Here is a 17,712-nt window from a genome sequence, read left to right on the forward strand (position 1 = left end):
CCTTCTTGCTGTTCACGTGAGCATGGCAGACTTGCATCATCTGCCGCTGGTTGGTCAGGAGAGGTTGCTAGACCCTCATGGTCTTGTTCCTGCAAGGACTGCACATTGGAGTCTTGCGTTGCTTCTATCGTGGAGGCTGTCCACGAGCTCTCTGTGGAGGCTTGTGACACTGGAGTCACTTCTTGTTCGTGCAAGGACTGCGCTCTGGAGTCTTGCGTTGCTTCTATCGTGGAGGCTGTCCACGAGCTCTCTGTGGAGGCTTGTGACACTGGAGTCACTTCTTGTTCGTGCAAGGACTGCGCTCTGGAGTCTTGCGTTGCTTCTATCGTGGAGGCTGTCCACGAGCTCTCTGTGGAGGCTTGTGACACTGGAGTCACTTCTTGTCCGTGCAAGGACTGCGCTCTGGAGTCTTGCATTTCTGCAATTGTGGAGTCTGTCCACGAGCTTGCTGTGGAGGCTTGTGACACTGGAGTCACTTCTGGTTCATGCGAGGACTGCGCTCTGGAGTCTTGCATGTCTTCTTTCATAGAGTCGGGAACGTTGAGCGGGACGTGGACCACGCTCTGTGTGGCAGCAGGGCGCTCTCCGTGTGCTTGCACCGCTCCCTGTCTGTTAATGTCAGGCTGCAGCATCATCCGGTACTGATAAGTTGGAACGTCATATCTGCTGGATTGAAGATCCTCAAATCCGAAAAATGAATCCGCATCTGCGTCGGATTCAATGTGGGGGCCGCCAATGTGCAACACGAAAGGTTCGTCCGAGTCATAGTCGTATAGGACCACGGAGCTATCATTGGGCTCGCGAGGTCCGGAAACACTGTAAAGATCGTCATCGACGTATTCGAGGTCGGAATCATCGGCTTGTGCGTAGGTAACTGCTTGTCGGAGGGTTCTTCGGAGGTCAAATTCATCTCCTGGGTCAATTTGCGGCACTGTGCTGTCATTCCAGGTGAGGGAAGGTTGTTTTACAGCTTTAACAGATTTTTGTTTTTTTGATTTGGGACGTTTCCCTTTTAAATTGGATTTGGGACGTTTCCCCTTTAAATTGGTGCAGTCTGGGGCCTCTGACATCCTCACGCTCGGTATGTAGCACGTAGGAAGCGACTGCGCATGCTCAAATCGCTGTTCCTTTACCGATGGCCGTTTTCTTGACTGCGCATGCGCAGCATCTCGCGCATGCGCAAACGATACTTCCGGTTCTGCGCACTGCTCGCGCAACTGTGCTAGCGTGATACCTTTAGCAAGATGGCCGCCGACCTCGACCCAGCCCTCTCTCAGGCCCGGGATTTCGGCCTCTGGGAATTCGGGCTCCGGGATCCCAGCCACGAGGTGAGTACTGCAGCTTTTCTTACCTTTACTTGCCGATTGGATTGCGTTTTCTTCACAGTACTTGGAGAATTTGTCCAGGACTGCCTGGTAATCGTACCTTTGCTGCCTCCTGAAGAACCTGAACCTTGTGAATATTTCTCTTGCCCTTGCACCGGCGATGGTGAGGAGAAATTCAATTTTTTCGCTATCATCCAGGTCTTGGAGTTCAGCTGCCACCAGGAACAATTCGAACCATTGCCGGAATCGCCGCCAGTTTTCGCGGAGGTCGCCGTGGCACTGGAGCGGCTGCGGAACCGGGAGCTCTATCATTTTGCCTGGGCACTGCTGGTTGTCTCTGTACACTGAGGTATGCCGGCAGGTATCGATCCACTCCTGTACCATGTGGTGTTGGGTGCTCTGGTGCACAGATGAGCCAACACAGTTGTATGTGGTACAACTCTATTTTATTTTAACTCTTATAATACAGTTCATTCTGGATACTCTGCACGCGCTGTCTCCCTGAGTGTGTCGTGTAGTAGGTCTGTCCTGGTCCTCCTCTGCAGCTAATACTGACCACCGGGGGTCGTGTCTGTGCTTTTATATCTTTCTGTCATTGGTTGTGGTGTTGTGTGTTCTGATTTGTCTGTTGGTGTGTCTATCATGATGTGTGTGTTTGAATATCATGACAGGTTCCATATCAAACTCCCTCGAAAAATTACTTATGGAACAAACTTCCACCGTTTCTTCAGGTAGAATATTCCAGTTCCCCACAGTTCTCCGAGTGACAACAATCTTCCTCATCTCCGCCGTTGCCAATTATTTTAAACCCATGACCACTGATTGTTGACCCATTCTGTCTCCACTCCGTCAAAACCCCCATCTTCTTGAAAGCCTCTATCTAATAAGTCACCTTTTAAACTCTCTGTTCCAAGGAGAACACTCTCTTTTCCAACCCCTCCTCATAACATCTTGGTAAACCTCCTCTGTGACCTGTCTGATGCCTTTACTTCTTTCCTGAAATGCGGTGCCCAGCATTATCTGCAGTGCTCCAGCTGAGGCCTAACCAGTCATTTATAAAGTACAGGCATTATCTCTTTGTTTTGGTATTCGGTGCCTGTATTTATAAACACAAGCAACCAATATGCTTTGCTAATTACCTTATCACCCTGTCCACCTTCTGAGGATTTGTGCATGTAAACACACTCTTTGCTCATCTAAACTTTTCAAAATGTTGCCATTTATGGTAAAAAATGTCCTCATAAAGCGCACACCTCTCTGCATTGAACTCTGCCAAACTACTGCACATTACACCATCCTCATTACGTCGTCCTGAATCTATCCTTGTCACTATCTACTAAATGAACAATTTGCCATCATCTGCAGAATTTATGAATACTGCTCCCCACACCGGAGTCTAGAGGCCCGATTTTCAAGGAGTTGGGCCACCTCTGGGACCCTTTAAAAGTGGAAAGTGGGAGGAGAAGATACCTGGCTATCTGTTTCTGTTGATACAGATGGCCTCATTGTGAGTGCTTGGCTGTGCTCCATGATTCCCTAATGGATTAGCTCACCATAGATCTGTTTTCAAAGGTGCACGAGGAGTGTTTATGATGTGATAATAAGTAGGGTGGCAGGGTGGTGCAGTGGTTAGCACTGCTGCCCACAGCGCTGAGGACCCGGGTTCGATCCCGGCCCCGGGTCGTTCTCATATGGAGTTTACACATTCTCCCCGTGTCTGCGTGGGTTCCACCCCACAACCCAAAGATGTGCAGGGTAGGTGGATTGGCCGCGCTAAATTGCCCCTTAATTGGATAGAAATAATTGGGTACTCTAAATTTATTTAATTTTTTTAAAGGTAATAAGTTATTATTTATTTTAACTCTGCCAATATCTTGACCTTTATTTGGACAATTTTAAGAGGTGTGAAGTCAGGTATCTGTGATTGTTAATGGCTCTGTCAGATTGACACTGACAGGTTTGTTAAAGCAGCAATATTTTCAAAGCAGATTCCTGAATGGGTGTTTTTCTTGCGTCTTTCAGGACTGGCCATTGTTATTTTACGACTCATTACTTCTATGGTACATATTGGATGAGTGGACATGGAGGTGGCATGGGAGTGCGTGAAGGGGTGGAGGGCCTAACAGTCTTTAACACAATTGGGACCAAGTCCCAGAGAGTCGAGTTGGGCTCAACTAACCAGCTTGCCTTGGCACTCGCCCGCCTTCATGGCCACCTCCAAACTTCCTCCAGAGGTGGCAGGCCTAACTTCATCTTTGCCCCCACCTCCCTGGAATAGGGACAGGGACTCCAACATCTGCAATGCAAAAACTTTCTCCACAAGGAGATGACAATATACACAAGGCCCCCGAGAGACACAATGTTGGAGGAGTTATTGGACGCAGACAGACTGGGAAAGGGGAACTGCGGGGATATAATACAGGACGAAAGAAGGGAAAATTGGGAGGAATAGTTTGGGACAGAAATAGGATGGGCACTCTGGACCGAAACACTGAACAGGGCCAACTCCATCTCCTCCTAAGCCTTATGCAGCTAATAGTGGCGCTCAGAGCACATCTGACAAGAATCCGAATGAGCAGGTTCTTCCTGAAGGTGGAGGACAAATGTGAGCGGTACCAGGGAGGCCCGGCCACCCACGCCCACATGTTCTGGGCCTGCCCCAGACTTGTCGGGTTTTGGACAGCCTTCTCGAGGCAATGTCCAAGGTTGCAGGGGTGAGGATGGAGCCGTGTCCGTGAGTGCAGTCTTCGGGGTATTGGGACAGCCAGAGCTACACATGGGGAAGGGGGCCAACGCCCTTGCCTTTGCTCCCCTAATCGCCCGCCGGAGAATCCTGCTCAGCTGGCAATCAGCAGCACCACCCACCGCTGCAGACTGGCTGGCAGACCTGTCGGAATTTCTCCACCTGGAGAAGATTAGGTGCACCATCCGAGCGTCAGAGGATGGCTTCTGCAAAGCATGTGGGCCATTCACCAACTGGTTTGAAGACCTGTTTGAAGCCAACAATTGATGGAGAAGGGGAGGGGGGGCGCACGGGAGCCACCGGGACCACAAGAAGCAGACAGGATGGGAGAGGGGGAACAGGTGGGGGGGGGGGAGAGACCAGAGGAAACAACAAGGGGGAGGCCAGAAAGCAGCTGTCAGAGGGACCAGAGGGTCCAACACAAGGCCACATGAAAGCGAACCCTCAAAAGCAGGCTGACAACAGGATAGAAAGAGGAGAGGAGAGAAGAAAGGAGGGGAGGCAAGAGGTAGAGAGGAGGAAGGGAGAAGAAGGGCACTGGCCACAGATAAACACAGAACAACCACCCACTGTGAAGTAAAGGGCCAAGGAAAAGACCCTGGGTGGAATTCTCCGTTTCTGCGGGTAAGTGCCGACGCCGGCGTGGGACCCATGGGGCTGGATTCTCTGTTTTTGGGACTATGTTCCCACCCCGTCGTAAAAACTGTGGCCTTTCACGCCAGAAAAACTGGCGTGAAAGGGAAACATATTCATAGCCCTGCAGGGGGCTAGCAGTGACCCGTCGGGAAGCTCGCCGCTTTGCTGCAGATACGGGCCCCAGCACTTCCAGGTCAGAAGCCACACATGCGCACGCCGCGGCCTCCAGTGGCCACGCCGTGCCCCATGGCGGACTCAGACCGTGGAGCTGGACCTCCCAAATAGTGCCCCCGATCGTCTGTGCGCCTGACCTGGACCACCCGCCCAAAATTAGCCCGGTGTCGTAGAGGCCCCTTCCGCCCTCCAATTGGCCTGCCCCCGACCATGGTGGCCACGGACTGAGTCCGGGCGGGCCTCCAGCAATGGCTGCAGGTAGGGGATACTCTCTGAGTACGCCGCTTTTTGGGGCCCAGAGAACCGGGGAACCGGCACCGGTCCCGATTCCATGCGCGGAAATAAATTCTCCACCCCGGCGCCGGACGTGATTTCGGCGTCGGGGTGCGGAGAACGCAGCCCGTGATGTTTCATGACCGGTAAATTGACGTGGACCCCTCACTGATTCTGGTACCGGTAAGGGGCTAGCACCGGCGCCATGTGAAATGCCTGCGATCGTGCAGAGAATGGCCTAACATTGTATCCAAAATAAACGGCATCTCTGAAAGTGCTGCACTCTCTGAATGCTTCATTTTGCGCTGAAGTCACTGGATTAGAGCTTGAACACGCTACCTCGTGTTGACAATGGATCCCCAATAGCTCTGACTTGTCCTAATGAATTTAGTTATGCAATAGGCATGTTGTCACTTTGGTCTTCATCAAACATTTCCATACAATGTACTGTCCTGTTCTGGAATGGTCCTTCAATGCTCCTCAGGCCACTATCTCATTGTCTTCATGTCACAATGACTCTGACATTCTGGTCTCTCGCAGGCAAAGACAGTGGAAGAAAAGCGTCTCTGGACACATCACATAAAGAGACTGATTTTAGAGAATCATCATGCCATTGTTCCACAGAAGGTGAGCTGCGATTTGAATCATAACAGGCTGCATAGCACAGTACTCAATGCAAAGTCCATCAAAGTAATTAGAAGGCAGTGTTTAATGCTGGCTCCATCATAGTTATTACAGCCAGTATTTAACAATACCCCTGGGCCTTGCATTCTGACCCCACATAGACATCTTCAGGATAAGTGTCCTTGTTGAGATGGAGACTGGATGATGGATGCCGATGTGGATAGCAAAGCTGCCCTTTCACCTATGAGTCACTGCTTTGGTCTCGACCTACTTCAGTCCAATTTAACTCACTTCAACCCATCTCATTCTAACCAAACCATTCTAATCCAATCTGCTCTATCCAATCTAGGCTGTTGAAGTGAATAATTGCTCTCTGTTGGCGTCTTGCTGGTACCATGGCTTCAACCACAGATGCACATAGAACATGGAACATACAGTGCAGAAGGAGGCCATTCGGCCCATCGAGTCTGCACTTAAGCCCTCACTTCCACTCTATCCCCGTAACACAATAACCCCTCCTAACCTTTTTGGTCACTAAGTGCAATTTATCACGGCCAATCCACCTAACTTGCATGTCTTTGGACTGTGGGAGGAAACCGGAGCACTCGGAGGAAACCCACGCAGACACGGGGGGAATGTGCAGACAGACCATGACCCAGCAGGGAATCGAATCTGGGACCTTGGCACTGTGAAGCCACAGTGTTATCCACTTGTGCTACCGTGCTGCCCGGTAGCACATGACTTGGATTGTATCTTGCTGTTTGCCTCTGCTTCCTTAATATAGTGCATGAAGTATTAAGCAGTTGCTCATGATGCCATGATCCTGACTTGTGTAATGCTGATAGAATACCTTTTGCTCCTTGCTTTGCAGCATCTTGATGTTTTATTGTTTCCTTTCAGGCCAAGGAAGCCATTTTGGAAATTGATTCCTACTGTAAGTAACACATTCTCAAACTAAGAAGTTATTTAAATGCAGTGCGGACATTGGAAGCCTGAAATAAAAACTAAGTGCTGGAAATACTCAGCAGGTCTGGCAGCATCTGTGTAGAGAGAAACAGTTGATTCTTCAATTGGAAAATGACTCTTATTTGGTTCCGAACTCGAAATAGTGACTGTTTCTCTCGCCACAGATGCTGCCAGACCTGAATATTTCCGGCACGTTCTGTTTTTTTAATAAATTTAGATTACCCAATTCTTTTTTTGGGGGGTCGTGGGGGTGAGACCCACGCAGACACGGGGAGAATGTGCAAACTCCACACGGACAGTGGGCCGGGATCGAACCCGGATCCTCGGGGCCATGAGACAACAGTGCTAACTACAGCGCCACTGTGCTGCTCCCAGCACTTTCTTTCTGAGAAATTGTTTTATTGCTTCAAATATTTCCTTTGAAAATCTACATCTTCTTTGTCCTACCTTATCAAAAATAAAAGGCTGGGGAGAGTGGAGCTTGAAGGGTTTTGATAACTCCTGTGGCATGAGTTTGAATATATCCCAGACAGATGGGGAGAGTGTCAGGATCTCTATGTGAAATTAGGTTTGGTGAACTCACAGTAGGTACAAGTCTCCAGTATAAAATTGCCCCAAATTCGGCACTGCATGGTCCATTACATTTAGAGCAACCACAAGGATACCTAGGGCGAGATTCTCCACTCCCGCGCCGGTTGGGATAATCGCCTGGGCCGCCAAAATTTCCCGGGACGCTGGTCCGACGCCCTCCCACGATTCTCCCAAGCGGCGGGGACGGCCCGGTCGAGTTCCGCGGGCCGCAGGCCGGAGAATCGCCGGAGACACCCAAAATGGCGATTCTCCGGCACCCCCGCTAGTCTCAGGCCCGGATGGGCCGAGCGGCCAGGCCAAAACGGCGGGTTCTCCCCGGTGCCGTCCACACCTGGTCGCTGCCGTCTGGAACAGCGCGCGAACGCTGGGGTGGGGGGGGGGGATCCTGCACCGGGGGGTACCTCAAATGTGGGGTGGCCCGTGATCGGTGCCCACCGATCGTCGGGCTGTCCTCTCTGAAGGAGGACCTCCTTCCTTCCGCGGCCCCGCAAGATCCGTCCACCATCTTCTTGCGGGGCGGACTTAGAGAGGACGGCAACCACGCATGTGCGGGTTGGCGCCGGCCAACCCGCACATGTGCGGGTGAATCCAGTTATGCGGCGCCGGCCGCGTTATCTATGCGGCGCCGCCTTTACGCGGCGATAAGGCCTGGCGCGTGTAGATGGCACGGCCCCGATCCTAGCCCATTGTCGGGGCCTGAATCGTTAGGGATCGGGGCCGTTTCGCGCCGTCGTGAAGCTCGACGGCGTTCACGACGGCGTGGGCATTTCGGCGCGGGAGTGGAGAATCCCGCCCCTAGTGTGGGAATTGAGACTGGGCTGGTGCAGTAAAGGGGATTTGTATTGGGGTTGGAGCTGAGGCTAATTGATGGGGTAGAGTGGAGAGAGATTTGGCTCAACGTTTCACCTGGGAACATATGAAGCAGACTCAAGAATTCAACAATCTTCACCATTGCCCAGGGATGGGCTGACTGTGTGTAACAAGCTTGGGACAGCTCGCATTAATTGCCTAGTTTGTAGGTCGACCCACCCCTTCTTCAAAGGGCAATCCACACAAAAGTCAATTGTTCCCTATTGTTAGCATTCCAAAGAGACTAGATAACGTTTCATCTTATTCACAACATTAGTCCCAGAGGACACAGGCCTCTCGTGAAGTCTAGAAAATTGAAAACTATATTTCAGTGAGTGCTTAACCAATGGAATGGAATCCAGTGGTAGACAGTGGAAACAGTTACCACTGATTAGTTCAAATGCAAGTTGGATTGATTACTTTCGGAATAAAATATTTTGGGATCGGTATATGAGTATTTTGACATGTGGTAATGATAGGATGTCCGGGAGGAAAAGGTGACTTTGGACCCGTGTATGAGACTATTTTAGACTAATTAATGTAATTGGGTAACAAATTCATTATTATTGAACTAGGCGACTAACAGAATGGTGGGAAAACTAGGGGCGGGATTTTCCAGCCTTCCAGCCATGTGCTGCCTGGTGAATGGAGGCGGTGCGCCATTCGCTGGCGGCAGGATTCTCTGCTCCCGTTGAAGCCAGCCCATGCTGCCAGGAAACCCGTGGGTGGGGGTATGCTGCCGACAGGACCAGAAGATCCCAACAGCCAGAGAATTCTGGCCTAGGTGAACCTTACTCTTTTCTCATTTAGCTATTCCTAAATATTGTGATGCGATGGCTGATTGCCTTTCCTACTGCAATCCTTCTAGATCCTTCCAAGTACCGCTACAGCCCAGAACGGTCAAAAAAATCCATATCCACTCAATCGACGGAGGAATTCTTGAGCTGCCGCAGGGGTCGCAGGCAGTCTGGTAAGGTCTAGTCTGGAGCTGGACATGCAAGCAACGGACACCGAGAGCTGGAATATACCCCTTCCCCTCCCACCTTAGCCCAAGCCCATTTGATTAACTGGGGAATTGGCATGGGGAGGGTTGTATAGAGCAGTTGTGGAATGGTTACAACACAGAAGGAGGCCATTCGGCCTGTCCAGTCCCATGCTACATTTTTAAAAAGCAGATTCAGACTCCCAGGCTGCCTGCAATCTCAGTGGCCTGGAGGAGTCCTCGTTTCATACCTACTTAAGAGTGCGAGGTTGCAGCCCCTCTTCCATTCGTTGAAGGGGCTGCTCCTCAGTTTCTGACTAAACTTCAGTCCCAGGTTCCTGATCTATGGCCACCCAATGCTGAAGAGAGTGAACATATTGGAGGCTGAGCCTGGCCAAGGTTCAGGCAGCATGCATTCAGGAAAGGGGCAGGATTTTTCGGCCTGATTGCCCGACTCTCTCCCATGGATACATTTGCACCTGGTTGTGCTTGAGGCTTTCTGCAACTGGTGGGCATCAGAGGAATTTTGGAATGCTTTATCAATCCGAAAAGTAAAATTTTAATTTGATTTGTTAAATTTTATTTTCGTTGAAGTTACAGTTTATGGGTTGCATCTTTTTTTAAGAAGGAGACCCTTGCCACCTTTTAATTGGTGCTGACATCAATTATCGTTAAAGACCTGGTGAGCTTTTTTAAAAACATTTTTAATTCTTTCATGCGATGTGGGCAAAGCCAACATTTGTTTCCCATCCCTAATTGCCCTTGAATTGAGTGGCTTGCGGGGCCATTTCAGAGGACAATTAGAGTAAAACACATTGCTAAGAGTCTGGAGTCACATGTAGGCCACAGCAGGTAATGATGGCAGATTTCCTTCCCGATAGGACATTAGTGAACCAGATTTTTTTTGCGGCAATGATAATTGTCATGGTCACCATTTCTGAGGCTAGTTTTCAATTCCCGGTTTTATGAATTGAATTTCAATTTCGCCAGATGCCATGGTGGGATTTGAACCCATGTTCCCAGAGCATGGGCCTCTGAATTACTTGTCCAGTGACATTTCCACAATGTCACCGTCTCCCCTTAAGCTGACCTTGATTACGGAACAGGAATCCTCATTCAATTGTAGTTCCATCACTCTCAGCATTTCACTAAGCAGGAACCAAGAGTAGTCTCAGGCAGTCGGCCTATGCATTTAGACTGAGGTACCCCTGGACGAGTGGCTCAGCTCACTGACGTCCATAAACATTGGGGCCTCCAGAGGCACCATTTACAATGCTGGCAGAAGCTTGCTTTGTTCATGGGTGCTGATGAAAATCACCCCAATCCCTCAGAAACTGGAGCGCTTCTTCATTGTTTTCCAGGCCTACTATCAAACGTGGGGACTGTAACATAAATAGGCTGCATTAGACTCACTTTGATTTTCTGCACTGCACAAGAGGAACAGGTGGCACATTCAAATGCAAGAGGAACTACACGCCACAGACTGTGAACAACAATAACAACAACAACTTTCATTTATGTAGCACCTTTAATGTAGTAAAACATCACAAGCTGCTTCGGAGGAATGCTAACCGACAATACCTGTTACCGAGTCGCATGAGATTGGTCAAAGAGTTTGCTTTTTAGGAGGTACTTGGAGCAGAGTCAGAGAATTAGGGAGGAAATTCCAGAGTTTAAGGCCACAACCACCAATGGTGGGACAAAGGGAATGCGAAACCAGAGTTGGGAGGAGTGCAGTTCTCAAGGGGTAGTTGGGTCGGAAATGTTTCTGCTGAAGTGTGCGACCACTGCAAACCCACTGCGCTGAAAACCACAGTAATCCTGAATAGAGAGAACATGAAACAACTGTTAATGTGCTCATCAGTGCTCTGAACTGGAATCTTCACAAGTCAGGTGACAGGAATGTAAGGCCATGCATTAAGGGCCCATCAATTTGGATGGCAATAATGTATTTTTTCCCCTTTTCCCCTTGCAGAGCCGACGAAACAGATCCTGAAATCTCTGGTGCAGAGCGGTGAGTGAATTTACTCCGAAAGAATAATAAATAGCTGGTCAGGGATTTCCCGTTCCTGCCTGTAGCGGGAATCATCCCGGGTGCGGAACGGAAAATCTTACGGACTGGCTAAAGGTCCGTCTATTTCGGGGTGAAATTTCCGGTACCAGAATACCCCAGCCCTGGAGCTTCTGATGCTCCTCTGTTCCCTGTTGTTCTCCACTGAAGGTGCCACCTCTTATAGTGGACCAGTTGCACGGGTTCAGGCAGTATTTCCTCCAGGGGTCCATTCTTCACCTTTCATCCCTGTCCCCCACGTCTCCCAGCCCCCCTAACCTGCTCCACTTAGTGAATGCTATGTGGGCGGAGGGGGAGGGGGGGGATTCATCACTGAAAATATAATGCATACAGTTACAGAACACAGAGCCAGGAGAAAGCCAGTCAGCCATTCATTCCTGTTCCACAGTTCAATGGGATAATGGCTGATCGCACCTTAATTCCATCTGCTGCCTTGCACCTTAGTTCTGTAATCTTACACATGCTAAACTAACAAAAATCTACCAATCTCAATTTAGACATTTTCAATTGACCCCGGCTTTAACAGCATTTTGGGGAGGGGAGTTGTGACTTTCCACCACCCTTTTTGTGAAGAAGTGATTTCTGATATCACCCCAAGTTGGACTGCCTCCAATTTTGAACTTCTGCCCCTTTTTGGATTTCCCCAAAAGAGGAAATAGTTCCTGTCTATCCATGCTATCAAATCCTGGAATCATCATAAATCCTTCAAATCGATTACCCCTTAAGTTTTGAGACTCGACGCAGTACAAACCTAGTCTGTGCATCTCATGCTTATAATCAAGCCCTTCTAGCCCGCATATTGCTTGGTCAATATCTCCAAATTTTTGTAATTCCCTCTCCAAATTAGAGTCAATCTCAAGACTTTGAATGATATTTTATTTCTAGATCTAAAAATAGCTCCTGAAAGATTGAAGTCTGAGAAATGAAGGCTGATGATCAAAAGCAAACTGTAAAAATAAAACATTGGTGTCTGACACGGAATAAATTCCTCTCCTTGCCCTGAAATGCTGGTCCATTACTGGGATAGTGGTTTCTTAGACACCTCTGATAATTCAATCCACTGTGAAGACTAGGAATGCCCCTGGACTATTATTAGCCTGTGGGGAGAGCACAGGTGAGCGGATATGGGCCTCAATGGTGTTTATCCAACATACAGCTTGTTGGACTCGAAAAGAAAGACTGGTCTTTATATAGGAGCTTTCACAACCTTTGTGCCAAAGCACTGTGCAATTAATTAAGCACTTTTGAAGTAGAATCGCTAGCAATGTAGGCGACCAATTTGCACACAGTAAGACCTCACAAACAGCAATGTGATAATGACCAGATCGTCGATTTTTCTTTGAAACAGTGCCATGGGATTTTTTACACTGAGAGGGCTTTGGTTTACTGTCTTATCTGAAAAACCTCACCCCTGACAGTGCTGCAGCCACTCAGCGCTACACTGAAACATGAGCCTAGATTGTGTACTCAAGTCTCTGGTGTGGAAACTTGACCCCCATGACCGTCTGACTCGAGAAGCAAGGGTGACACCCGCTGACTTTCCCCATTCTGATTTTTCTCCACTCGCCTTTTATTCACACAACCTCTATTTGGGGGGGTTTGAGGAGGCTGGATTAGCGGTCTGATGGCGGGCTAGATCTCAAGGGATGTTGAAATCAAAACGACGTGGGCTCACGTCCCGCACCAGAGACCTGGGGAGCGATTCTCCGACCCACCACCGGGTCGGAGAATCGCCGGGGGCCGGCGTGAAACCCGCCCCCGCCGTGTCCCGAATTCTCCGCCACCGGACATTCGGCGGGGGCGGGATTCGCGCCGGTCGACGGAAATCGTGCCGGTCGGCGGGCCCACCCCCGGCGATTCTCCCGTCGCGCCGCTGTCAACCCACGCCAGCCGGCGTGGATTGAACCACCTATCGAACGGTGGGACAAGGCGGCGCAGGCGGGCTCCGGGGTCCTGGGGGGGGCGCGGGATGATCTGGCCCCGGGGGGTGCCCCCACGGTGGCCTGGTCCGCGATCAGGGCCCACCGATCCGCGGGCGATTCTGTGCCGTGGGGGCATTCTTTTCCTTCCGCCTTCGCCATGGTCTTCACTCTGGCGGAGGCGGAAGAGACCCCCTCCACTGCGCATGCGCGGGGATGCCGTGAGCGGCCGCTGACGCTCCCGCGCATGCGTCGCCCGGCGAAGTCATTTCCGCGCCAGCTGGCGGGGCGGAAATCAGTCCGGCTCTAGCCCCTCAAGGTGAGGGCTCGGCCCCTCAAGATGCGGAGAATTCCGCACCTTTGTGGCCGTGCGATGCCGGACTGATTTGCGCCGTTTTTGGCGCCGGTCGGTGGACATTGCGCCGATTGCGGAGAATCCCACCCCTGAGCACAAATCCTCGGCCAAAAATCCAAAGGAGCACTGAGGAAACATCCCACTGTTGCAAGTGCCCATTTTGGGATAAATTGTTAAATCAAAGTCCCAGTCACCCTCTCAGGTGGATATACAAAAACATCCCAATGCACTCTTCCAAAAGAAGGCCATTCTTTATATATTTTTAAAAATCCCCCAAACAATCACAAAAAAAAAGAAATCTGGTCGTTATCACATTGCTGGTGTTGGAGAAATTGGCTGCCACTTTTCCTACATTACAACAGTGATTACACTTCAGAAAGTATTTCATTGGTTGTACTGTACTTTGGGTCATGAAAGGAATTAGAGAAATGCTCGTCTTTCCTTCCTGGCAACTGATTGGTTTCTCCCATCTCTCCACCTTTTCTCACTGCACGACATGCGGTGTCATCAGCTGGGGTGCTGGGCGGCGGTTTCTCCTGCCCTCTCTCAAACTGCCCTCTGACCAAACATCACTGCCTCTTTAAGACTGATTACCCCTTTCCCCATTGGGAAGGCCTCCTGATTCTCCATGTCTAACATTCTCTCCCTCTCTCTCTTCCTCCTTTCCCCCACACATTCCTTTCAACATGACGGCTGCGCCCCGAATGCTGCAGTTTCTCTAAAGGTAAGAATAACACCTCTCCTTTCATTGCACTGTAATCCTTGTCATTTTTTTAATTGAGTCCCGGTAGTCCTGGTGAACATGTACGCGCCCAACTGGGACGACACAAACTTCTTTTTTTTAAATTTAGGGTACCCAATTTTTTTTTTTTCCAATTAAGGGGCAATTTAGCGTGGCCAATCCACCTAACCTGCACCTCTTTGGGTTGTGGGGGTGAAACCGACGCAGACATGGGGAGAATGTGCAAACTGCAGACACGGATTTTAATAAAGAAGACCATGGTGGAAATCCCTGACATCGACACACACTGACTGATTAAATGGTTTGGGGGGTGGGGGGGGGACTTTAACTGTGTACAGGACCCATTGGGGGACAGATCAAACCACAGAACTGGGAAAAAGACAGGCATGGCTAGCGAACTGGGAACGTTCATGGAGTAGATGGGGGTAATTGGCCGATGGTGGTTCCCTGCACCCTGGTGAGAAGGAATTCATGTTCTTCTCACCAGTAGGCAAGGTATATACCCATATCGAGTTCTTTGCAGTGGGGAATTCCAGAAATAGTCGGAGCGGAATACTCTGCGATAGTCATCCCCGACCCAGCTCCACACTACATGGATGTGAGGTTGGAGACGGGCCGTGCCCAGCGCCCCACATGGCGCTTGGACACAGAACTCTTGGCAGACAAGGTCTTCAACCAGAAAACATCACAGGCCATAGGCGAGTACATCACTAACAACCAGAATGAGGAGAGATTACAGCCGACAAGGCTCATAGAGACAGGGAAGAAGGGCAGCCAGCAGAACCTGATCGACTCCATCGTGGAGGTCAACAGAAAATACTCCAAGGCCCCGACCATTGAGCGTCAGGCGGAGAAGATAAAGCTACAAATCGACTTTCATAGAATTTACAGTGCAGAAGGAGGCCTTTCGTCCCATCGAATCTGGACCGGCCCTTTGAAAGAGCACCCCATTTAAGCCCACACTTCCAACCTATCCCCGTAACCCAGTAACCCCATCTAATCTTTTTTTTGGACACCAAGGGCAATTTGGCATGGCCAATCCACCTAACCTGCACATCTTTGGACTGTGGGAGGAAACCGGAGCACATGGAGGAAACCCATGCAGACTCCGCACAGACAGTGACAAACTGGAATCGAACCTGGAACCTTGGAGCTGTGAAGCAACGGTGTTAACCAATGTGCTACTGTGCTATCCATCAGGAAGGCCGTACACCAACTCCGCCAGACACGGGGGACCTTTTATGAGCATGGAGAGAAGGCTGGCCGCCTGCTGGCTCACCAGCTGAGAAGGCAGGCGGCCACAAAGGCGATAGCCAAGGTATAGTACAGCAGAGGCGGTCTGGTAGCCGAACCAAAAGAAGGTAAGCCAAGCATTTGAGGCCTTCTACTGGGGACTGTACACCTCCGAGCCCCCCGACAGGGACTCTGGGATAAAACTGTACCTTGATGTACTGGACGTGCCAGTCTTGGGGGCCAGCAGACAGGGAGAGCTGGAAGCACCAATAAGACTGGGGACGGTCATGGAAAGTATCAACTCCATGCAGGCGGGAAAGGTGCCAGGACTGGAAGGGTTCCAGGTGGACTTCTACAAAACATTCGCAACAGCTCTTGCCCGCACCTACGGGGGTTGTTCACGAGTGGCACCCTGACTCCAACGCTAACACAGGCTACAATATCGTTGAAACCCAAAACAACAAAGACTCGACGGGATGCAGATCATATAGACTCATTTCGCTGCTGAACGTAGACGCAAAAATATTCACAAACGGTCCTGGCCAAGAGACTGGAGAACTACATACCAGAGGTGGTCACAGAGGACCAGACAGGCTTTGTCAAGGGTAGACAACTAACTGCGAACATCAGACGGCTGCTGAATGTGAGACTGGCCCCATCTGGGGAGAGAACACCAGGGTCTGGATTCTCCAATTTCCAGGCTATGTCCAGAGGATCCGTGGTGCTCCCAGCCCCGCCAGCAAAACACACATCCAGCCAGTGGTGGCAGCAACGCTAAGAACCTGGAACCAGATGAGACAACACTTCATCTTAACCAAGGTGTCCACCATGGCCCCAATCTGCGGCAACCACGGTTCCCACCAGCCTTGCTTGACCCCTCCTTTAAGAGGTGGAGACTGGACAGGAGGACAATAGCGATTAAGGACTTCTATACGGCGGACAGACTTGCGACCTTAGAAAAGCTGACGGAGAGACTGGAACTACTGAACGGACGGAAACTCCAACATCGACAAATCAAACACTTTCTTCACAAGGAGACGATGAGGTACCCTAGAGCCCTGAGACACACTATATGTTGGAGGAACTACTGGATGCAGACAGTATGAAAAAAAGGAACTGTGGGGACATATATGGATGACTTTTTAGAAAGGGCAAGAGCACCACTGGATGGAGCAAGGCAGAAGTGGGAGGATGAATTAGGGACAGAAGTAGGGCGGGGACTCTGTAGCGAAGCACTGAGCAGGGCCAACTGCACCTCCTCCTGCGCAAGGCTCAGCCTCATGCAGTTTGAAGTGGTGCACAGAGCGCACCTGACCAGAATTTGAATGAGCAGGTTCTTCCCGGAGGTTGAGGACGGTGCCAGGGAGATCTGGCCAACCACACCCACATGTTCTGGGCCTGTCCCAGACTTGTTGGGTTCTGAACAGGCTTCTTATAGACGATGTCCAAGATTGGGGAGGGTGAGGGTGGAGCCGTGCCCAAAAGTGGTATCGGACCAGGCAGAACTACATACGGGGAAGAGGGCCGACGTCCTTGCCTTTGCTTCCTTAATCGCACGCCGGAGAATCCTGCCCGGCTGGTGATTAGCAGCACCATCCACCGCTTCGGACTGGCCGGCAGACCTTCTCCATTTGGAAAAGATCAAATACGCCATGTGAGGGTCAGATGAAGGCTTCCACAAAGCGTGAAGCAATTCATCAGCCCGCTCCAAGACCTGTTTGAAGCCAATAACGGATAGAAAGGGAGGGGGTGGGGTGGGAGGATGTATAGGAATCACCAGGGCCACATAAAGCAGACCGGCATTTGGGGCGGGGGGGGGGGGGGGGGGGTTGGGGCAACAGGGGAGAGCCCCAAGGAAACTGAACAAAATGGTACCCAGGGAGAGAAGGGGCAGAGGGTCCCCCCACAAAGCTTTGAGAACAAAATGAGCGATAAATAATCCATCCACGGCAGAGGAAAGGGCCAAAGACAGAGCCCAAAAATAACAGGAAAGGAGGGGGGGTAAGAGGGAGTGCCAAAAAAGAAACGGCATGTAAATCGTAAGCATTGTTGCTTCATAGCGCCAGGGTCCCAGGTTCAATTCCCGGCTGGGTCACTGACTATGTGGCGTCTTCCCTCTTTTAACAGGTAAAAGGGAAGGCAAATAGAATGTTGGCCTCTATATCAAAGGAAATGGAGTAATTTTGGTCCCCTTATCTTAGGAATGATATACTGACATTGGAGGCAGTC

General features: G+C 50.4%; 1 protein-coding gene across 1 annotated transcript in view; it reads left to right on the forward strand.

Moving 5' to 3' along the window:
* LOC140397237 (pleckstrin homology domain-containing family G member 3-like) overlaps positions 1-17,712 on the forward strand; it is a 322,242-nt gene that overhangs the window by 283,498 nt on the left and 21,032 nt on the right. The window contains exons 12-16 of the mRNA XM_072486140.1: positions 5,692-5,778; positions 6,676-6,709; positions 9,050-9,151; positions 11,139-11,177; positions 14,222-14,232. Coding sequence (XP_072342241.1) covers positions 5,692-5,778; positions 6,676-6,709; positions 9,050-9,151; positions 11,139-11,177; positions 14,222-14,232 — 273 coding nt within the window. The remainder of the gene's footprint in view (positions 1-5,691; positions 5,779-6,675; positions 6,710-9,049; positions 9,152-11,138; positions 11,178-14,221; positions 14,233-17,712) is intronic.

Source organism: Scyliorhinus torazame, chromosome 2 (genome assembly GCF_047496885.1).
Source record: "Scyliorhinus torazame isolate Kashiwa2021f chromosome 2, sScyTor2.1, whole genome shotgun sequence".
NCBI lineage: Eukaryota > Metazoa > Chordata > Chondrichthyes > Carcharhiniformes > Scyliorhinidae > Scyliorhinus > Scyliorhinus torazame.